We start from the raw sequence: 18,485 nt of genomic DNA, 5'->3' as shown, positions 1-18,485 counted from the left end.
GTCTTCTCTCTATATATAAATATATATATTTATAGAGACAGAGATTTATTTATATAAATATAAATGTTTATATAAATTTTATATTAATATAATATATTTATATAAGATTATATTATATAAATATAAATAAATCTCTATAAATATATATTTCTATATATAGAAAAAGTCAATAAATGTTTGTATATATATAGAAAAAATATATAGAGAGAAATATATATGTGTGTGTGTTTTTTGAGACAGAGTCTACTCTGTCACCCAGGGTGGAGTGCAGTGGTGTGATCACGACTCATCTTGACCTCCCAGGCTCAAGCAATCCTCCCCCTTCAGCCGCCCAAATGGCTGAGACCGCAGGTGTGTCCCACTGCTACTGGCTAATTTTTTGTAGAGGCAGGGTCTCACTATGTTGCTCAGGCTGGCGTCAAACTCCTAGGCACAAGCCATCCACCAACCTCAGCCTCCCAAAGTGTTGTGATCAGTCAAGTAATTTACTGATCAGCGTGATCTTTTCAGAGTTTGATTTTAAGTTTTTTTAGGGTGGGTCTAGTGTACCCCTAACTCTACGACTAACTGAGCCCTACTATTAAAGTGGCTTCACTGATTTCCCCAGGTGTTAAAAGTATCTTGCCATTCTTGCTGGCTGGAATTCAAACCTCTCCTAGCCCTATGTAATCCCTGGGAATTGTTCAGTCTACAGTTCCTCGGTGGTGCATATGCAGGTTAGGATTCATCAGCAGACTCAAGGGTACTTCTCTCTCGATTTCTGGAGTGCATTATCTATGTAGCTTCCTTCTCTTCCTTACTTTTCCCTGCAAATGGTAGCCCTCTCCACCTCTCTGAACTTTAATCTCTATCTTCTCATTCAGTGAGACTACTGCATTCTATGTGGTTTCTTTCCCCTCTGCTATGTCCTGGAAATTACCTACAGATAGAAAGCAGGGAAGACGTAGGGGCTTGCACCATCAATTTTCTTCCTTCCTGGACTATTTCCTACACTACCTAGTGCTCAATGAATGAAACCAGCTTTTTCATAAATTTTGTTCAGTTTTATAGTTAATCACAGCACGAAGCAAAATCCAGTATTAATTACTGCAATATAGCCAGAAACAAAAGTGATCCTGGGATGTTATGTTTATATACTAACACAAAAAAAGACAAAGATCTTAGATTTTAATCCTCATGGACTGAGAGCTGTCTTGCATAAATCAGCAAATCCTTTTTCTATGGTATATTATGACCTCCTAAAATATTTTGGTGTTCCTATGCCATAATACTATAATCTAGAAAATCACCCCAGAGATGATACATATTGGAAAGACTATTACTTATTGTCCTCCTAAGATATCCCATTAACTTGCAAGTTGTGACCTTCTACCTACACACTAAAGACTCCAACATTTTAATTTGTGGTTCAGATACCTTTATTGGACCTTGACCCCATCCCATTACCTACTAGACATCTCCTCCTCACTTCCCAGTTTCAACAAACCTAGTTATTTCCTTTCCGTCAATCACACCACCATCTCTTCCACAACTGGCTTTTCTTTCTCTATTCAAACTCACTTCTTAAACCAGATGCTAAAAATAATCACCAGATGTTATTCCTTTTCAGCCATACTCCACATGAAAAAGCAGTCACCAAACTTTATTATTTCTCCCTTCTAGCTGTTGCTGACATGTCTTCCTCATGTCTATAATTTAGATTTCTAGTATTTCTTGCATGGACTAGTACAGTACTATGGTAGTTGTTCTTCTCTGAACATTGCCTTAATTCTTTCTGATCTATCTTCTACATTTCCATTCAAAAGATATTCTAAGATGCAGTTTAGTCATTTATCCTTATTAAAATATCTTCAGTAAAGCCATATCATTTAACTGCATAAACATAAATTTTGTGACAATAAATTTTGTTCATGACCTGGTATCTCATCTCCTTCTCATATTTTACCTTTTTACTTTATGCTCCAATTTTACAAAAATATTCTTCTAGTGAGTCTTTGAGGAGGCCCCGTTTCCATCTGGAATCCCTTTAGCCTATGTCTCCACCTATCACATCTCTCTCGTACTTTAAAAACACTTCTCAAATGTTGTTTCCCAAAGGAAGTGTTCTGTGGCTCCCAAATCTTTTTGCAGAGATACAATTATCTCTATATTTTGTAAATGCTTCTATTGGTCTACTTATTTCGCTGCATTACAATTTGTTTATATGTATTTTTTGTCTTTACCATATTTTGTGCCTTTGAAGACATAGATTCCTAGTCATCTTCGAATTTTCCATGCCTATCACAACTAAAATCTAGTAGCAATATCAAAAATGTGAATCAAGGAAACTTTATGTAGCCCAAACATGGTGCATACTTTCCTTTCTTCTGCAAAGGCACAGGTTCCTCACCATCCTGTTACAGGATAAGGGGAGAGGCAGAATCAGAAAGATGAAACTACAGTTCTGGCAGGCTTGAGAAATTGCCTACTAATTTTTTTTCTATTTGTAGTCCACAAGGTAGACAGTCCTGTTCTCTTCCTTATTGACTAATTTGTGCTAAAATATAAAGGCTTAAAAATATGATTTTATGCAAATATGAAATGAACTTGTTAAAGATATTCTTTAACTCACTAGCTAACATATTGGAAAGACTATTACAATAAGTAATAGTCTAAAAAAGACTTATTTTAATAGTCTTTCCAATATGAGTTAAAGAATCAGTTCAAAGAAGGGCCTGAAGAACAGATATATATATAGTAAGGAATGCTGAAATAAATTTTCTAATGACATAAATAGGCAATATCTTTATTAGGCAGTAAAATGTAATGTTTGAGAGTATCTCTTCTATCTGGCACAAATCAATTTTATCCCTAAGAAGTAAGACTTATTTGCACTGATATAGGAAGAACCTTTTGTGTAGCTATCAGTTCTCTACTATTTCTACCCTTACAGATTTATAAAATAGTCTACCCAATAAAATGTCAAAGATGCATACCCTCATAAAACCAGTTACTCCAGAAAATTAGCTAGACAGTGTGCAGCCCTCAATTGTAAAGACACGTGTAATTTCCAAGTCTTGGAATCTTCTTCCCTGACATCAATGAAATAATATTCCTTCATTTCCCAGAGAAAAAATGATATTTCCCAGATGGGATATACATACAACTCTTAAGACATTTTGAATACTTTTAATTGAAAAGTAAAAATGCAAAGCATTATAGAGTGAAACGTCAGATGTTTTAGCTTTAACTTTTTCCACTTTATAAATCTAAAAGGCTCAATCTTAACAACATAGATTCTGAGGTCAGGCTGCGTGACTATGAATCACAGCTCCAAGGCTGCCTGACATAGAGCAAGCTAAAAACTCTTGATGCTTTATTTCTCTCATCTGAAAAATTAGAATGATATTATTTATCTCATGTGTAATAAGGATTAACTGAGCTATTTTCATTTTATTTTTTGTGTATATACCGCACTTGGAACAGCGCCTGGCACATGGTTAACATTATAAGGATTTGTTGAACAAAATTCGAAAATATAACATAGAAGAAAAGGAAGAAAGGTTTGCATTTAAGTCTTTGAAGGCATCTTCATGAACATTCATGATAGTGACTCTGGACTTGTATTCCTATTCAGCCATTATTTAAGAGAAACGGCTCCTTCCTGAATTACCTAAGGCCAAAGACAATTCACCCAGATACCATTCCATTTTCTTTTGATACTGATTCTGTAGGAATTTTCTTCTTTTGAGGGAAATCTAGCATTTAGTAACCTGTGGAGCATAACATTTCTTCTAGTGATGACTTGATTCTATTCTTCACAAAGACAACTTTAATGATACTCAAGGAGCACATACTTGAGTTAAGAATGGATCTGAGCACACTGGCTCATGCCTGTAAACCCAGCATTTTGGGAGGCCTAGGCGGGGGGATCACTTGGGGTCAGGAGTTCATGACTAGCCTGGCCAACATGGTGAGACCCCCCCCCCCATCTCTACTAAAAATACAAAAATTAGTGGTTGCAGTGAGCTGAGATTGTGCCATTGCACTCCAGCCTGGGAGGCAGAGTGTCTCCATTTCAAAAAAAAAAAAAAATAGATCTGAGACATGAAGGACAAAGAACTCCATCTCCCTCTAGATACTTTCTGAGCCTCATATTTTTCCTGATTTCAGCTCATCCCACTAGCCAAAAATGATCATCCAACTTGAACAATTTCTGCATAAATTAAGTACATCAATCAACAATGATTTATCAATAAACTTAAAGGTAAAAAGCATTCCACAAACCCCTAAGCTATAAGTGAGAGCTCTACAATGTATACAACCCAGAAGATAGGTGGACTATGTGTCAGTTAGTGGAGAAAATGGATACAGGACAAGCCACACTACCAGAATGATGTGCTCGCCATGCATTGTGTTGTTTTCACAATAAACCTATGAGGTGGGTACTGCCTAATTTTATTTCCTCCAGAATTTAAGGAAGCTTAGATTTAATTGGTTGTGAAGGTCACACAGCAATTACACTGTAAGACTTGACTGTGGATTTTACCAGAATGGAAAATTCCCATTTCATCCCTTCTCTCCAGTCTGTGGCTATACTCTATAGGTACTCCTTGGGGTCATGTGCATCCTAGAGGATGCTTTCTTGCCTCGAGACCAAGGACACAGGTGGTGTTACCCAAGTGATCAAAAGAAATCTAAGCTTTTTTTTTCCACTTGCCATATTCATCCCTCGATATAGTCAGGGAGACTTATTTTTATTTAGGAGTTGATTCAGAGTTATTTTCAAAATACACCTTCTGTTTCTCAATAAAAAATATTAAAAAATGAATGCTTTTAAATTTTTTTATTTGAGCAAAAATATGTATACTTAATTTTAGTTATGCCAGAGTAATTATAACTTCTCAGTCCAAGGATGTTAGGAACCAACTTACAGAGCATGCTGCAAAAAGAATTATCTTGGCCTTTGAAGGTATCTATTTTCAAACTCAATAGTAGAGTCAAGAAAAAATTGACAATTACAGTTTTCAAAATTGAAAAATATTACATATTTTATACAATAATTTATGGTTTATAGATTTTATTTTTATATGTATCTCTATGTAGTGGTACACTGAGGACATAGCAAATATACAATAAATACTTATTAAACTAAAGTGAACTGACAAAAACCATTACACCATTTCTAACAACCAAACCAGCTATTGCTTTTCAGTCTTTTGGTAACACGTTGAGATAGGAAATCATATTCAAATTGGTTAGCTCCTTGGAAGAAATAGTAGTATCCTGAAAATGAAAACAAATTAAATAGTTTAATTTCCTCCCTGTAGTTCTTTAACTAAAACCAACAACAACATAGATCTGTTTTCATAGATTGTCTGGATTAGAGGACCTATGGGCTGTGACTCATGCCCTTAACTGCAACACTGTGGGAGGCTCAGATGGGAAGACTGCTTGAGGCCAGGAGTTTGAGATCAGTCTGGCCAAGATCACAAGACCTCATCTCCATTTTTAAATCAAAATATAACAAATTAAAAAAAGATGCTATGTGATTTGAGACTATAAATGTTGGGGACCATTGGACTGTGTATCATGTTCCCCCAGACATCTACCTACAGCCAGTCATACTCCAGGTAGAGGATTCATGAGATAGGATATTGGACCCAGGTAGGGTGCACAGGGGCCTTGATGGAGGAAACAACACTAGGGATGGGGAGGGAATGCAAATGAAGAATCTTGGTCCCATGAACATTTGCTTAGGCTGGTCTTGTTTGAAGACATATGACATAAACTCAAGTTTCTCTCAACCCACCTCAGTCCTCAGTCCATCAGGGCCTGTGAGGTATGAAGGGACTACAGTGCATAGTGTAGGAAAGGGTGAGATGCCAGACTGCCCGAGTCTTGGCTGCCATGTACTTGCATACTATGCAGCTGATGAGGTCAAAGGAAATTCCAGAGACTCAGGAACATGGGAAATAGCAACAATCGCATTCCCACTGCCTGCCAGACAACTCTGGGAATACACCACTTGTGCTACCAGCCCCGGCTCATTATAGCTCTCTTATTCAGAAACACGTACTGCGTGAGTTTTTCCTTGTGGCTCTGTGGGGAATTGCAGAGACCTGCCCCTTTCCAATTTGGAGCCCTGTTCTCTAATCTTAGAGGATTTATAGTTTTGAAATGGGATTTCCAGTATCTTCATGGTTTTCTCAACTACTTACTGTTTTTAGAAAAGACTGCATCAATTTTAGGCCCAGTTACTGCGAAGTTCTTGGTAATCAGTTTGGGATAACCAGTGTCCATCAAATGTCTCCTCTCATCATACCTGAGCAAAGAAGTAACCAGCAGAAACTCAATCAGAAAGTGGCTTTCCTGACATGCACCACAAACCCACCTTCTCTACTGAAGGGCTCTTCCCAAAAGGGCTTAAGTTGTTCTAATGAAGAAAACCAAGGACCTAAACAGTTCATTGATTTCCTCTAAGTCCCTGTAGGACTCAAACCTATGTTTCCTGACTCTGGTTAAGTTTTTTTCCCACTACTTCCACCAGTGCTTGGTCCTGCTTTATAGAGTCTGGCATGGAAGGTGATTTGGCTATAGCATTCACCCCAGTGACCAGTTCTTCAGCTGCCTATCATTGCCTTCTTTTCAAAGCTTTCCACTGAGACAAAAATACCCTTTTCCCCCAAGAAGATCATAAACAGGTCAAGGGACTAAGAGCCAGGGAACCAAAGCGTTTTAAACACACATGTTCAAGAGAAATTGAAAATAAACCCTTTTATTTCTAGGCTCTATGGTCAGGTCCTAGTTTCTCTCTTAAATTCTCTTTTACCAGCAAGTCAAAAGAGTTTTGTTTCTCTCTAGACTTCGAAGTGGCAACTGAATCTAACTGTTACCTTGTTTTTATTCAGTTTGGTTTTCTAAGCATTTATGGCTTGTTTAGCACTCTCTCACTGGCCTTTAAGGGGAAACTCCTGGGCCAAGTGGAAGCAGAAAACTAAACAGAGCCACTGTTCAGAGTTGAAATTTCAATGTTCATAATAACAGGCTACAGCAAACCGCACCCATCTGTACACTCTTTAGAAAGTGTTATTTGCTAAAATCAAGTTTTGTTTCTCAAACAGGGCTAAGGGTTGGTGGTCAAGCTCAAGTCATAAGCATGAGGTATTCAATTGGAATTAGATGTTGAGTTTTAAATGTTTAAGAAAAAATAATTATTGTAAATGTAAGCTTCACTTATACATCATGTCTCATGTCAACCAGGTAAGCAATCTACAAAATGACTGGCTTACTCAGAAGAAGGAATAGAGAATCCTCTCCTCCTTCAAAATTTAGACACTTGGGACAAAAGAGATAGACACTCAAATGAGCTCCTATCCTCCCTTGACCAGGGTCTGACTTTCTTTTAAGGAAGAACTTGCAAGACCTCCTGTCATTTAGAGGAAATTTCCTCATTTTGTCTTTTGAATCTAGTGATTATAGAAAGGAGTCTGAAAATCCATACACCCTCCAAACTGACTGTAGATTAAATACATGGTCTCGTACATCTACGACACTATTTTCCAATGTGCTTCCATTATGATTAATAACATGACATTCTATTAAGTATTTTTTAAAAAAAAAAAACACATTACTATCTCATATATCAGAATCAAGAACGTAAATAACTCGGTTGACAATAACTATTTCAGTCCTATATTCTCTTAATCTCTCTCCCTGGAAGGTCAAGGAGCTTTGGGAACTTGCACACAAAAGGTGCTTTCTGGAAAACCCGTCCCATGCCTGTTTCACAATCTGAGGGGTCAAATGACCAACCATTAAAGCTCACCTCCAATATTGGTTGTCTATAAAGAAGTAGGTCTTATATAAACGTGGGTTATAAACAGCTGCATCAATTTTTTTCACAAAGTTAGGGAAACCAAAAGAGCGTATGTTCTTAGGATAATTTGGCTGTGGTCTTAAATTGCTAATTAACCAGTATTTGTCATCTGTGAATACAAAGAAAAAGAGTACATTTGAATTATACAGGAAGAGTAATAAGAAAATATTGATTTACTATAAACAACATAATTCCTTTCCCACAGTTATAAAATGTATTGCTTATTTATCTTGAACATAGTCTATTTTCTATGGTTCCTATGGGGTTTTTTTCACAAGTATTACTATTTTATAGTTTACAAACTTTTTCAGAAAGTTGTATGTATTACTTAGGTATTCAGGCTATTTTAGCTTATAGTTCAGAGCCACCATTAATAAAATCTAAAGTGCTTTTTGGTCTATATCTGTTAAAAGGTATTAATATCTTCTTAATTTATTCTCTTCCTTGAAGTAGACTCAATGACAAAACTAAAAATTAAAATTACCTTTAAAAAGAAAAACTTGATTTCTGGCTTCAATTTCATAAGCAGCTTGAATGCTAGATGGCAAAGTTGGCCATAAGGAAGAAATTAAACTAACACTGGTCTTTGGCCTCTGAGGAAACGTCACCAAGAGGAACCTGGCATGAAAGACATTTGACACATGTTTAAAAACAATGTAGACTCAAGAACCATGGCGTGTGAATGGGAAGGGCCTGTGAAAAGACCCAGTGTTTCTTTCCATTGTCTTCACATTCTGTTCCATGGCTGTCTGATATCCATGGATCCACAAGAAAAGAATATTAATCAACTCTTTGATAATAAAAATGATTTTAACAAGTAACCTGATATACGGAAACACCCTGGAGCTTGGAATCCAGGGATCTAAGCTTCTAGCGTGACCCTAGAATCCACTCCCCAGTTTTGTAACCTCAAGGAAGTCACCTAAGCTCAAGTGTCTCAGTCTTATAATCTCAAAAATGGGAAATATTTGTCCTACTTGACAAATGTTAATCTTCCTAACTCTCCCTCGTTACCACCAATACCTGCTTCAGTCTGTGTTCTAAGGAAGAATTCATAAGTTATCCTGAATTCTCTCCTCCATAACTAAGAAATCAAGCCTCTTGCATAGGTACTTTTTTATAGTCTTAGTTTCAGCCCTCACCATTTTTATCTATGATTACTATAGTCTGGCTTCTGTTTCCTGTCTTCTAATTTCCCATCCCAGATTCCTACTGCAAATCCTTTTTTACACACCGGTTTTCTAGCTAAAACACAAATGTAATCACATCTGTCTTCCTGCTTCAAAACCTTTAAGATCTCCTCATTGCCTATAGAATCAAGTCCAAGTTCTTGCTTACAAGTTTCATCTACTTCATTTTCAATTATTTTCCACTGTTCTCTGATTAAAAAAAAATATAAAGGCAGAAACTTTAATATCGGTTAGATATGAAAAGGATCCTACCTGTCTTTGAAGAAAAAGATCTTATCTCCCACTGTAGTGACAGCATCAAAACTCAAATTGGGGTCACAGGGTGCTGGTTTAGAATTGTCAGGCTTTGGCATGGGTTGGTACTCTTTTGGACCTCCTGAAAATACATTTCAAGAAGCATTAGAAAACAAAATCTGCATTTTAGTTCAGAGCAGGAAAACTGTTATTTTTAAATACTAAATTTTCTTAATGAACATTGTATCAAAATCAATTTAAGCATTCTATAACATTTACAGGAAGCATGAAGTAAGGTGTTTTTATCCATACGGTTACAATATCATGGAGGAAGAAAATCTGATTATCTTTTCTTTCCTTTTCCAGTTAAAATAAATTATTTAATATGCAGGCCCTCTTCAGTAAGGCAATGGTATCTTGCATAGAAAAAACACCAGATTTGAGGCCTCTGGTTCTGCCTCTGGCTCTGACATTAACATCCTCATCTGTAAAATGAAGATAATACCCGTGTTGCCTACCTCACAGGGTTTTTATGGAGTTCAAAAGACATATATTAAAGTTTTATCCAAATATAGATATTGTTAGACTATTCATGAGTGAGTATCTTTATATGGCAAAATGATAAATAAATTCAACTCACCATAAAGTGACTGAATGCCATGTATGTCATCAGCAGAGAGGCGAAATGTGCTGACATCAACGTATTTGTAGGTGGGGAACATGATGGCATTTGGATCATTGGAATGGCCAAGACCTAAGGAATGGCCAATCTCATGAACAGCAACGAGGAACAAATTTGTGCCTAAGAAGAAACCAGTCAAAAGACAGAAAGCTGTGAAATGCATTATCATCTTGGACAATATCACAATATCTGACACAGTGAAAAAGAAACATTTAAGAATATTTTACTTATTTCTATACCCTTTTGAATGGGGTTTCTCAGCCTCAGCATTACTGACATTATATGCCAGTAGTCTGGGATGTCTTGCGTGTTATAGATGTTTAGAAATCTCAGGTTTTACCCCTAAATGCAAGTAGCAAATCCCTTTTTAGTTTTGACAATAAAAAATGTCTCCAGACATTGTCAAATGTCCCCCTGGGGACAAAATTGCCTCTGGTTAAGGACTGCTTTACCAGTAGACAAAATATATTCTGTTGTAAAAATTTCTAGAATAACTCACAGCTACCTTCAAAAGTTTTCATTGTTTCTAAATAATTCTCAACTCTCATGACTCAATTCTGGTTTTACTCTTCATGAAGCTTTACTAGGTATAGAAAAAAATGTTTTTCTTTACTAGAAAAACTAGCTTTACTAGGTACAGCAATTGTCTTTTCCTAAACCCAAATATAAGGCTATCATTAATCTTCAGGTGCTGTGAGTCACCGAGAAATGTAACACATTGTGTGTAATTCTCACACAACTGAAAGAAAGCCACTGTGCTCCCATTACAGATGAGGAAACAGTATCAATAAGATTAATCAAATTAAGTGCTTGAGCCAAGTTTTAAATCCAAATTTCTTGGCTCTAATGTTCATGCTTTTACTACACATGATTCTAAGTAAAATTAAAGAGTCTATATGACTCAAGGAAAGAATATAAAAAAACAAAAAAAAAAAAGAAAAAATAATTCTTAAAAAAGTCTGTACTTAAAATTTAGACATATTTGGACTACCAAGTGACAGTGTTTTCCGTCTTTTCTTTTGAGCCCCATTCAGACTTCATCATTTTCATCTATGATTAAAATAGTTTGTCTTTAATATCTGTCTTTTCTTTTGAGTCCCATAAGAACTCCTTGTTCATTTTGTGGTACGCCCTAGAGAATGCACCTTTGTAGGTAAGAGAAGAGAGAGAGGTATGTCCCTTTTCACAAATATCTCAATTTGCAGAATATTTGAAACTCCCTGACTAACATTTTTGTTTTCTAGTCCAATGCCTTCATTTTTGTCTTCTTCTATGACAAAATTGTAGTTCAGAAGAACTGACTTCCGCAGAGTCACACATCAGTTAGCTGCAGAACCTGACCTTGAAATACTCTCCCGTACCCAAGCGCAAAGAGTCTACACCTCCCTCTCGGAGAGTGTTTAGACACAAATCCTTCAAGAATTTTCTGTATCATGGGTCCAGCAAAGTTTTTACAATTTAGCCAAACCTGAATTTATCCTTTTTTCAACTCCTATAATATGTCTATGAGCCACCACCATTGATCCTCATCTCAAAATAAGGGATTTATGTTTGTATCCTGTTTCTCACTAGATTGTGTGCTCAAGGGTAGGATTTTGTCCTTTTCATCTCTGTAATCATATAGCCTCATTACCCAATACTGTAATTAAATAGGCCAGCAATAATTAACCTATTTGTTTGTTTAATTTACTGAGTAAAAGAAAACAGGCTGAGGCTCTTAGTGGCTTATGCCTGTAATCCCAGCACTTTGGGAGGCCAAGGCAGGCAGGTCACCTGAAGCCAGGAGTTTGAGAGCAGCCTGGTCAACATGGTGAAACCCCGTCTCCACTAAAAAAAAAAAAAAAAAAAAAAAAAAAAAATTTGCCATGTGTGGTGGACAGCACCTGTAATCTCAGCTAGTGGGGAGGCTGAAGTAGAAGTGCCTGAACCCTGGAGGCGAAGGTTGCAGTGAGCCGAGATAGCACTACTGCACTCCAGCCTGGGTGACAGAGCAAGACTCCATCTCAAAAACAAACAACAAGCAAACAAACAAACAACAACAAAACAGGCTGAAAATAAGCATTTTAAGTTATAATTGTCATAAATAACTTGATTTTTTGAAAGCATTGAATTAATCCAATTAAAAAATAAGGCAACATGGACAGATGGAAAATACTGGGCTAAGAGGTAGGAATGCATGTTCTGGTCCAGCTTTTCCACAAACTAGCCACTAACCTTCTCTTGGCCTTAATTTCCTTTACCTATGAAAAGCTGCATTAAATTACTCTTCTAAGGTTCATTAGAATTCCAAAACATTTTTTGAGGCTAACTAGCACAAGTATCCTAAGATGAAAGGGTTACAATCCGCCAAATAACCTTGGATAACATTGAGGCACATATAACATGTCTGGCTGAGGATTTGCAATTCAGCAAGTACCTAATCATACATGATCTGTCTTTTGACAATATAAAAGTCCTCTTCTCATCAAAAACTTTAAGCCTTAGGCTATGTGTTGGACTAAAGCAGTCTTTCTGGTGGACATAGTATCTAAAAAAATACTGACATTCAACATGTGCAATATCACCCAGAGAGGAGGATGGCGAATAGAGAATATCCTTGATGACTTTCTTCCCATTTACTTTCCACATGAGGGAGTTATAGAATCTAGAATTTCCAATGGAAGAATTAAAAAGGCTTCTGACATGATGGCTAGAATTTTCCCATGCTAGTGATTCCCCTAAATAACAGGAGAGTTTAGTTAACCCCATGTCAACTATCTGAAGGGGTTGATAAGCTACAGTCCTTCTATAAAAGCTTCCAAGGTGTTAAATATTCAATTAGGCATTCTGAAGTTTTTATCCCAAGATCACATGAGAATACATGACTGTATAATCTTGTGTTTCTCTGTAGGAATATCTAGATTCTCTATAACGTTTTCTTTCTTGTTCACTGTGAATCTAAGAAATTGTCAGCATATTATGCAACACACAGATGACCATCTTATCCTCTAATTATTGGCAAACACAGAATTAGTATGTGTTTGCTTTTGAGTTTATGGATTTCACTGTCAAAAACTAATCACCTAGGCTGGGCACAGTGGCTCACACCTGTAATCCTAACACTTTGGGAGGCTGGGACAGGAGAATCTCTTGAGGCAACATAGCAAGATCCTGTCCCTACAAAAATAAAAAAATTAGCTAGGCGGATAGGGCACACCTGTGGTCCTAGCTACTAGGGAGGCTGGAGTGGGAGGATTGCTTGAACCCAGAAGCTCAAAACTATAGTGAGTTAGCATCATGACACCTCACGCCAGCCTAAGTGACAGTGCAAGACCTTGTCACAAAAACAAACAAACAAAAAACCCTAATCACCTAAATAACAGCTTTTACCTTTTCATATTATGCTTAAGGTTCCTTTGAGTTTATACTGATGAACCAGCTCATAGTTCATAGAATCTTCATAGATTGTTAGAGCCGATCTTCAAGATGATCTAGTTTAATATCCTCAATTTACAAAGGGTGAAATTGAGACTCATACAAAGTGTTAAATTTGATTTAGAGGCAAAATTATAATCAGAACAAGATTTTTCATCATGTAATCATTTGTCACAATGTAGTCTTTTGAAACTAGAATTTTGAATTTGTTAGGGTTTTTGTTGTTTTCCTTTCCTGTTTGCTTAGTTTTTTTGCCCACCTTTGGAATTTATAGTCCAGAATTCGTCCTTATCAAAATGTGTGTCCCCTCCAATGCCATATCCAGGTCCAAAAGCATGGGCTATGACTCCACCTCTGCCATCAAAAGCATTGTAGTCTCCATGAGCTTTTGGAAAAGGAAAGAAAATTAGTCCTTCTATACATCCAATAGATCATGACAAATGACAAAGATGAAGTACAAGTTCTCTACCTCCACGTGCAAAAAACATCACAATGTCAGCCACGCCTGTGTTAATCTTGCTGAATTTCAAGGGAGTAACATTACTCCATACTTGGAAAGCTTTCTGGATTGCGTAGTCAACATCCTCATGGTTCATGTCAGGTGTATAATTACGGATGCTTTATCAGCAAAAAGAGAGAAAAAATGTATGGAAAGCACATGTTAACTTTGTCTTATAATACTTCATTTTTGCCAGCACAATTGGAAGATGGATCATTTCATAAATCAAGAGTTCAGATTTTAAAACTTGCTTCATTAAGTGCAGAAACATTTTTCCTTGGACAACTTCCTTCTTAACCAAAATCCAACTTATATTCTCCTTATTTAAAACTCACAGGTCATCAGCTTAAAGGATTTGCTTTCATAGAAGCTTATGCTTTTTGCTGCTGCTCCCAGATTCCGCATTTATCCATCTTGACTACTCTATAAACTTCCCCCTGTCTCTTATTTATAGTAAATTTAGTTTCATTCTCCATTTGCAGCTTTTTAAATCTGCTTTGGACTGGCAAGCCAAACGACTCACCCCTGGGTGAACAATTCTTCCTTCTAAAGAAAATAATTTTTTTTTTTTTGAGATGGAATCTCTCTCTGTCACCCAGGCTGGAGTGCAGTGGCATGATCTCAGCTCACTGCAAACTCCACCTCCTGAGTTCAAGTGATTCTCTCGCCTCAGCCTCCCGAGTAGCTGGCACTACAGGTGCATGCTACCACGCCTGGCTAATTTTTGTATTTTTAGTAGAGATACGATTTCATCGTGCTGACCAGGATGGTCTCTATCTCTTGATTTTGGGATCTGCCCACCTCAGCCTCCCAAAGTCCAGGGATTACAGGGGTGAGCCACTGTGCCCGGCCGAGAAAATGAATTTCATCAGAGATAGCGTTAACAATTAAGGGAGGTTACTTTATCTACTTCCAGATTTAGGGCTGTGTCTAACTGGTTCAGGTTAGGAGTCAGACCTATGGGAAAGTAGAAAATACAGGGCAATATACACCAACATTACCTGTAGGTGATATAATGTTTCTTCCATACCGGCCTCCCTGCCATTGTTGTGAAATGATGGACATCGGGGACTCCACATCGAGGTGTGTGCATCATCTCCAGAGTAGATGTGTCCAATCGCCCAGTCACTTTCAGACCGAAGAACTGCTGCATTTCCTGAATTTTTTCCTTTAGTAAGTTTCCATTGGCTTTCATTTTTGTTGCTGGAAGGTTGTTCTTCTCAAGGCCATAAAAATTTTCTAAGTATCTCTGGAAAAAATCCATTCAGTAATGCAAAATTGCCCACAAAAAAGTTTCTGTTGGGAACTCCATGTATATGACTAAATTGTACACTGACACTTTCAGACCAGGAATTTTGCACATCTTACAGGTTAGATTATTATTGCTTGGACAATTATAATGAGGAAAAAAAATCGTAATTTTTTGTGCTATCAAACATGTGTCAATCAGGAGCAGTGGCTCAGGCCTATAATCCCAGCATTTTGGGAGGCCGAGGCAGGAGGATTGCTTGAGCCCAGAGGTTCGAGACTAGCCTGGACAACACGGCAAAACGCATCTGTCTAAAAAATACAAAAATTATTCCAGAGTGTTGGTGCATGCCTGTAGTCCCAGATACTCAGGAGGCTGAGGTGAGAGGATCACTTGAGTGTGGGAGGTAGAAGCTGCAGTGAGCCGTATTCCTGGAATCCCAGTGGAAATATCTTCTTAAAAATTTATTTTTAAGAGATGGCAGTCTCTCTTGGTCACCCAGGCCAGTCACAGTGGTGCACACCTGTAATCCCAGCACTTTGAGAGGCCAGGGTGGAAGGATTGCTTGAGCCACAGAGTTCAAGACCACCCTGGGCAACATGGTAAAACCCTGTATCTTATTAAAATACAAAAATTAGCTGAGAGTGGTGGCTCGTGCCTGTAGTCCCAGCTAGTTGAGAAGATGAGGCAGGAGAATCACCTGAGCCCAGGAGACAGATGTTGCAGTGAGCCAAGATTGTGCCACTGCACTGTAGTCTGGGTATCAGCATAAAACCCTGTCTCAAAAAAAATACATTTTATTAATATCATTATTATAAGTTGGGATACCAATCTCTTGCTTAAAAACTCAAAACTAAACAAAATAGACAACTATGATAAATTCAATGTTACAGTAATCTTAGAGAATAGGGAGACCAAACTCTTTTAATTAAGGAAAAGAAACTAAGAATTGAAAAAAAAAATCCATTAAAAATGCTATAAAGATTGGCCCAGCATAGTCGCTCATGCCTGTAATCCTATCACTTTGGGAGGCTGAGGCAGAGGATTGCTTGAGCCCAAAAGTTACAGACCAGCCTGGGCAACTTAGTGGGACCCCAAAAAAGCTATAAAGATATATATCTGAGATGACTGAGGGTAAAGGGAATATGCTTAGATTATTATGGCAGCCTGAAGTGGTTATAGTAATGAAACCATTGTTCAGATCTCAGATTATTAACTGGCATTTAATGACTAGTATAAAATACCATAACAGAAGTGAACTCCAATTATATTGAATGGAAATTTCTTGGCCAAAGGATTTTAGAAGGAACAAGTTCAGTTGCCAATATCATAACACTCCTTCAAAACCAATACCTCTTTTTTATATTCTTCTTTGGCAAAGAAAATCTTAATATTGAAAGCAGACAGCCTCCTAGACCAATTTTCAACTGGTACTTCAAACAAACAAAAAAAGTGGTTAATGCAATAAATCTTAAAAGACAAACATCAAGCTAGATAAATACTGTAGCGTCCATACTTACTTCACCAAATAGCTCATTATTTTTTTCCAGGCTTGTAGAGCTGTTCAGGGGAAGAGCTCCAGAAGCAGTGGCCTGCAGGAGCAGTAGTAGAAGAAACTTCATTGTAAACTTCTAAGTGGATCAACTCAGTTTACTCTGTTCCTTTCTAGCTTAAGTTCCTGAAATGTTCCTCTTTATATACCTCTTAGGCCAGGCTCTGTGAATGTGAATCCTATGAGTGACTCATAGTTGATATCATCTTTTGATTTATCTCAAAAGCATGCAAAGAAAGCATGACCTTATTTGACCAACAATGGGTCAATTAGCATCTAGCCCATCACTCAAGCAATACAGTGTATATATAATCAAAATGATAAATAAGCCCCTACTTCCACCTATTCTACAAAACATCCCCTTGTAAAAGAAATATCAAGCAACTAAAAGAGAAAGAGGACTTAAAATATATTTTCTTAAAGTCTGGTATTCTTGATTTTCATTATAATACTTTCCTTATATTCATTATAGATAAATTTTTAAAATAAATTTTGAAAGATTAGCTAAAATCCTTTTGCTGGAGCAGATAGATACTTTCTAAACTGAATTTAGCTCCCCAGAGAAATATGATACAGAGATTTTATATGTAGCAAAGAAAAGTTTGTAATATCGTGATACTTCATTGTTTGTTCCACGTATTGTCCCAGCTTAGATTCTGATTCTATGGCTTAACATCTTCAGACATCTGAGCTGAAGCCCAGTCCCAACTGGGTAGCTGGATAGATTCCAGAGGCAAACTTTCCCACCTCCTAGATTGCCTAGATTGGTAGGATGCGGGTTATCTCTTTTCAACTTTAACAGATCGGAAAAGTTTGCCTCTGGAATCTATCTGCCCATCACCTCAGCTTCCTTCCACCTCGACCTAATTGTCTCATTGCACAGAACCTGCCTCTTACTCAATAGAGAATATTTAAGCCCTAAAAACATTAACGAGTCAGGCAATAAAATTCCAAAGGTAGAACTGCAAGCAGTGGTGCTGCAGCGTGTGGAGAGATTCTTCTGAACATCCCTTCAAATCACACCACAAGTTTCCTGCCTCCTGATTGTATAGGGAAGATCTGGTCGGTGTGGTAGGGGACACATAACAGTGTGTTATGATTTAGTCATTGCTCTGGCCCACCTCTGTGACCAGGGAAACAGTCTGTTGGCTGCTCGAGTGAAGCTTAAAGAAAAGGAGAAAAATATAGAAAAAATAATAATTATCTAATTTAAAAATTATTTTGCCCAATGCTTGCAGAGGGCTATGCAGATTCTTTCTGATCTGTTCTCCTCTCTCTAGCCATTGGTTTGTTTTCTCTGAGTCTATTTAACTTACAAATACAGCTGGTCATTCCCTTATGAGAATGTCACCTTTAATGACACAAAGTTTAACAGACTTGCTTTCTGTGAGCTAAATAATATCTCTAAATCCAAATCACTCGGCTTTATAAATGTTTTCCAGAAAATTGTTATCAATCCTCTGGCAAGATGCCACATCAGACCAGGTGAAATTGGTGTCATGGGTCACTGACTGACCTGGTAATGTAGAGTACAGGCTACTTCATGAAGATGTACATTCTCAATGTGGGTGATATCACCCCCAACTGGGTGAAAAATTGGTCATCAAGGGCAAAAAAAGAATTTTTTGTGTATAAAGGACAGATATGCATACAACACATGAGCAGATAGTTTATCTCTGCTTTTAAATTTTTATGGGGGAAATCTCTAAAGTATCTACAAAGCCTCTTTGTCAGGAGTAGTAATAAATGTTCAAAAACCCTGATCTATGTATTACAAAGGAAACAGAACCAACATTTATGGAAAGAC

At 37.2% G+C, this 18,485-nt stretch overlaps 1 protein-coding gene and 1 long non-coding RNA gene across 3 annotated transcripts in view; one reads left to right on the top strand and one right to left on the bottom strand.

The window, feature by feature from the left end:
- LOC116556405 overlaps positions 1-18,485 on the top strand; it is a 400,504-nt gene that overhangs the window by 195,917 nt on the left and 186,102 nt on the right. The gene's annotated exons all lie outside the window — the stretch shown is intronic.
- On the bottom strand, positions 4,811-16,845 carry MMP12 (matrix metallopeptidase 12). Its single transcript, XM_032285751.1, has 10 exons — positions 16,647-16,845; positions 14,879-15,126; positions 13,848-13,996; positions 13,638-13,763; positions 9,923-10,084; positions 9,301-9,424; positions 8,343-8,476; positions 7,808-7,967; positions 6,201-6,304; positions 4,811-5,265 (listed from the first exon to the last, which is right to left on the bottom strand). The coding sequence occupies exons 1-10, from the start codon at positions 16,746-16,748 to the stop codon at positions 5,165-5,167; spliced, it is 1,410 nt and encodes a 469-aa protein (XP_032141642.1). The 5' UTR covers positions 16,749-16,845; the 3' UTR covers positions 4,811-5,164.

This window comes from Sapajus apella, unplaced genomic scaffold, assembly GCF_009761245.1.
Source record: "Sapajus apella isolate SASKATOON/1434 unplaced genomic scaffold, GSC_monkey_1.0 scaffold16, whole genome shotgun sequence".
NCBI classification, from domain to species: Eukaryota; Metazoa; Chordata; class Mammalia; order Primates; family Cebidae; genus Sapajus; species Sapajus apella.
This window is presented reverse-complemented; position numbering and strand designations above follow the sequence as displayed.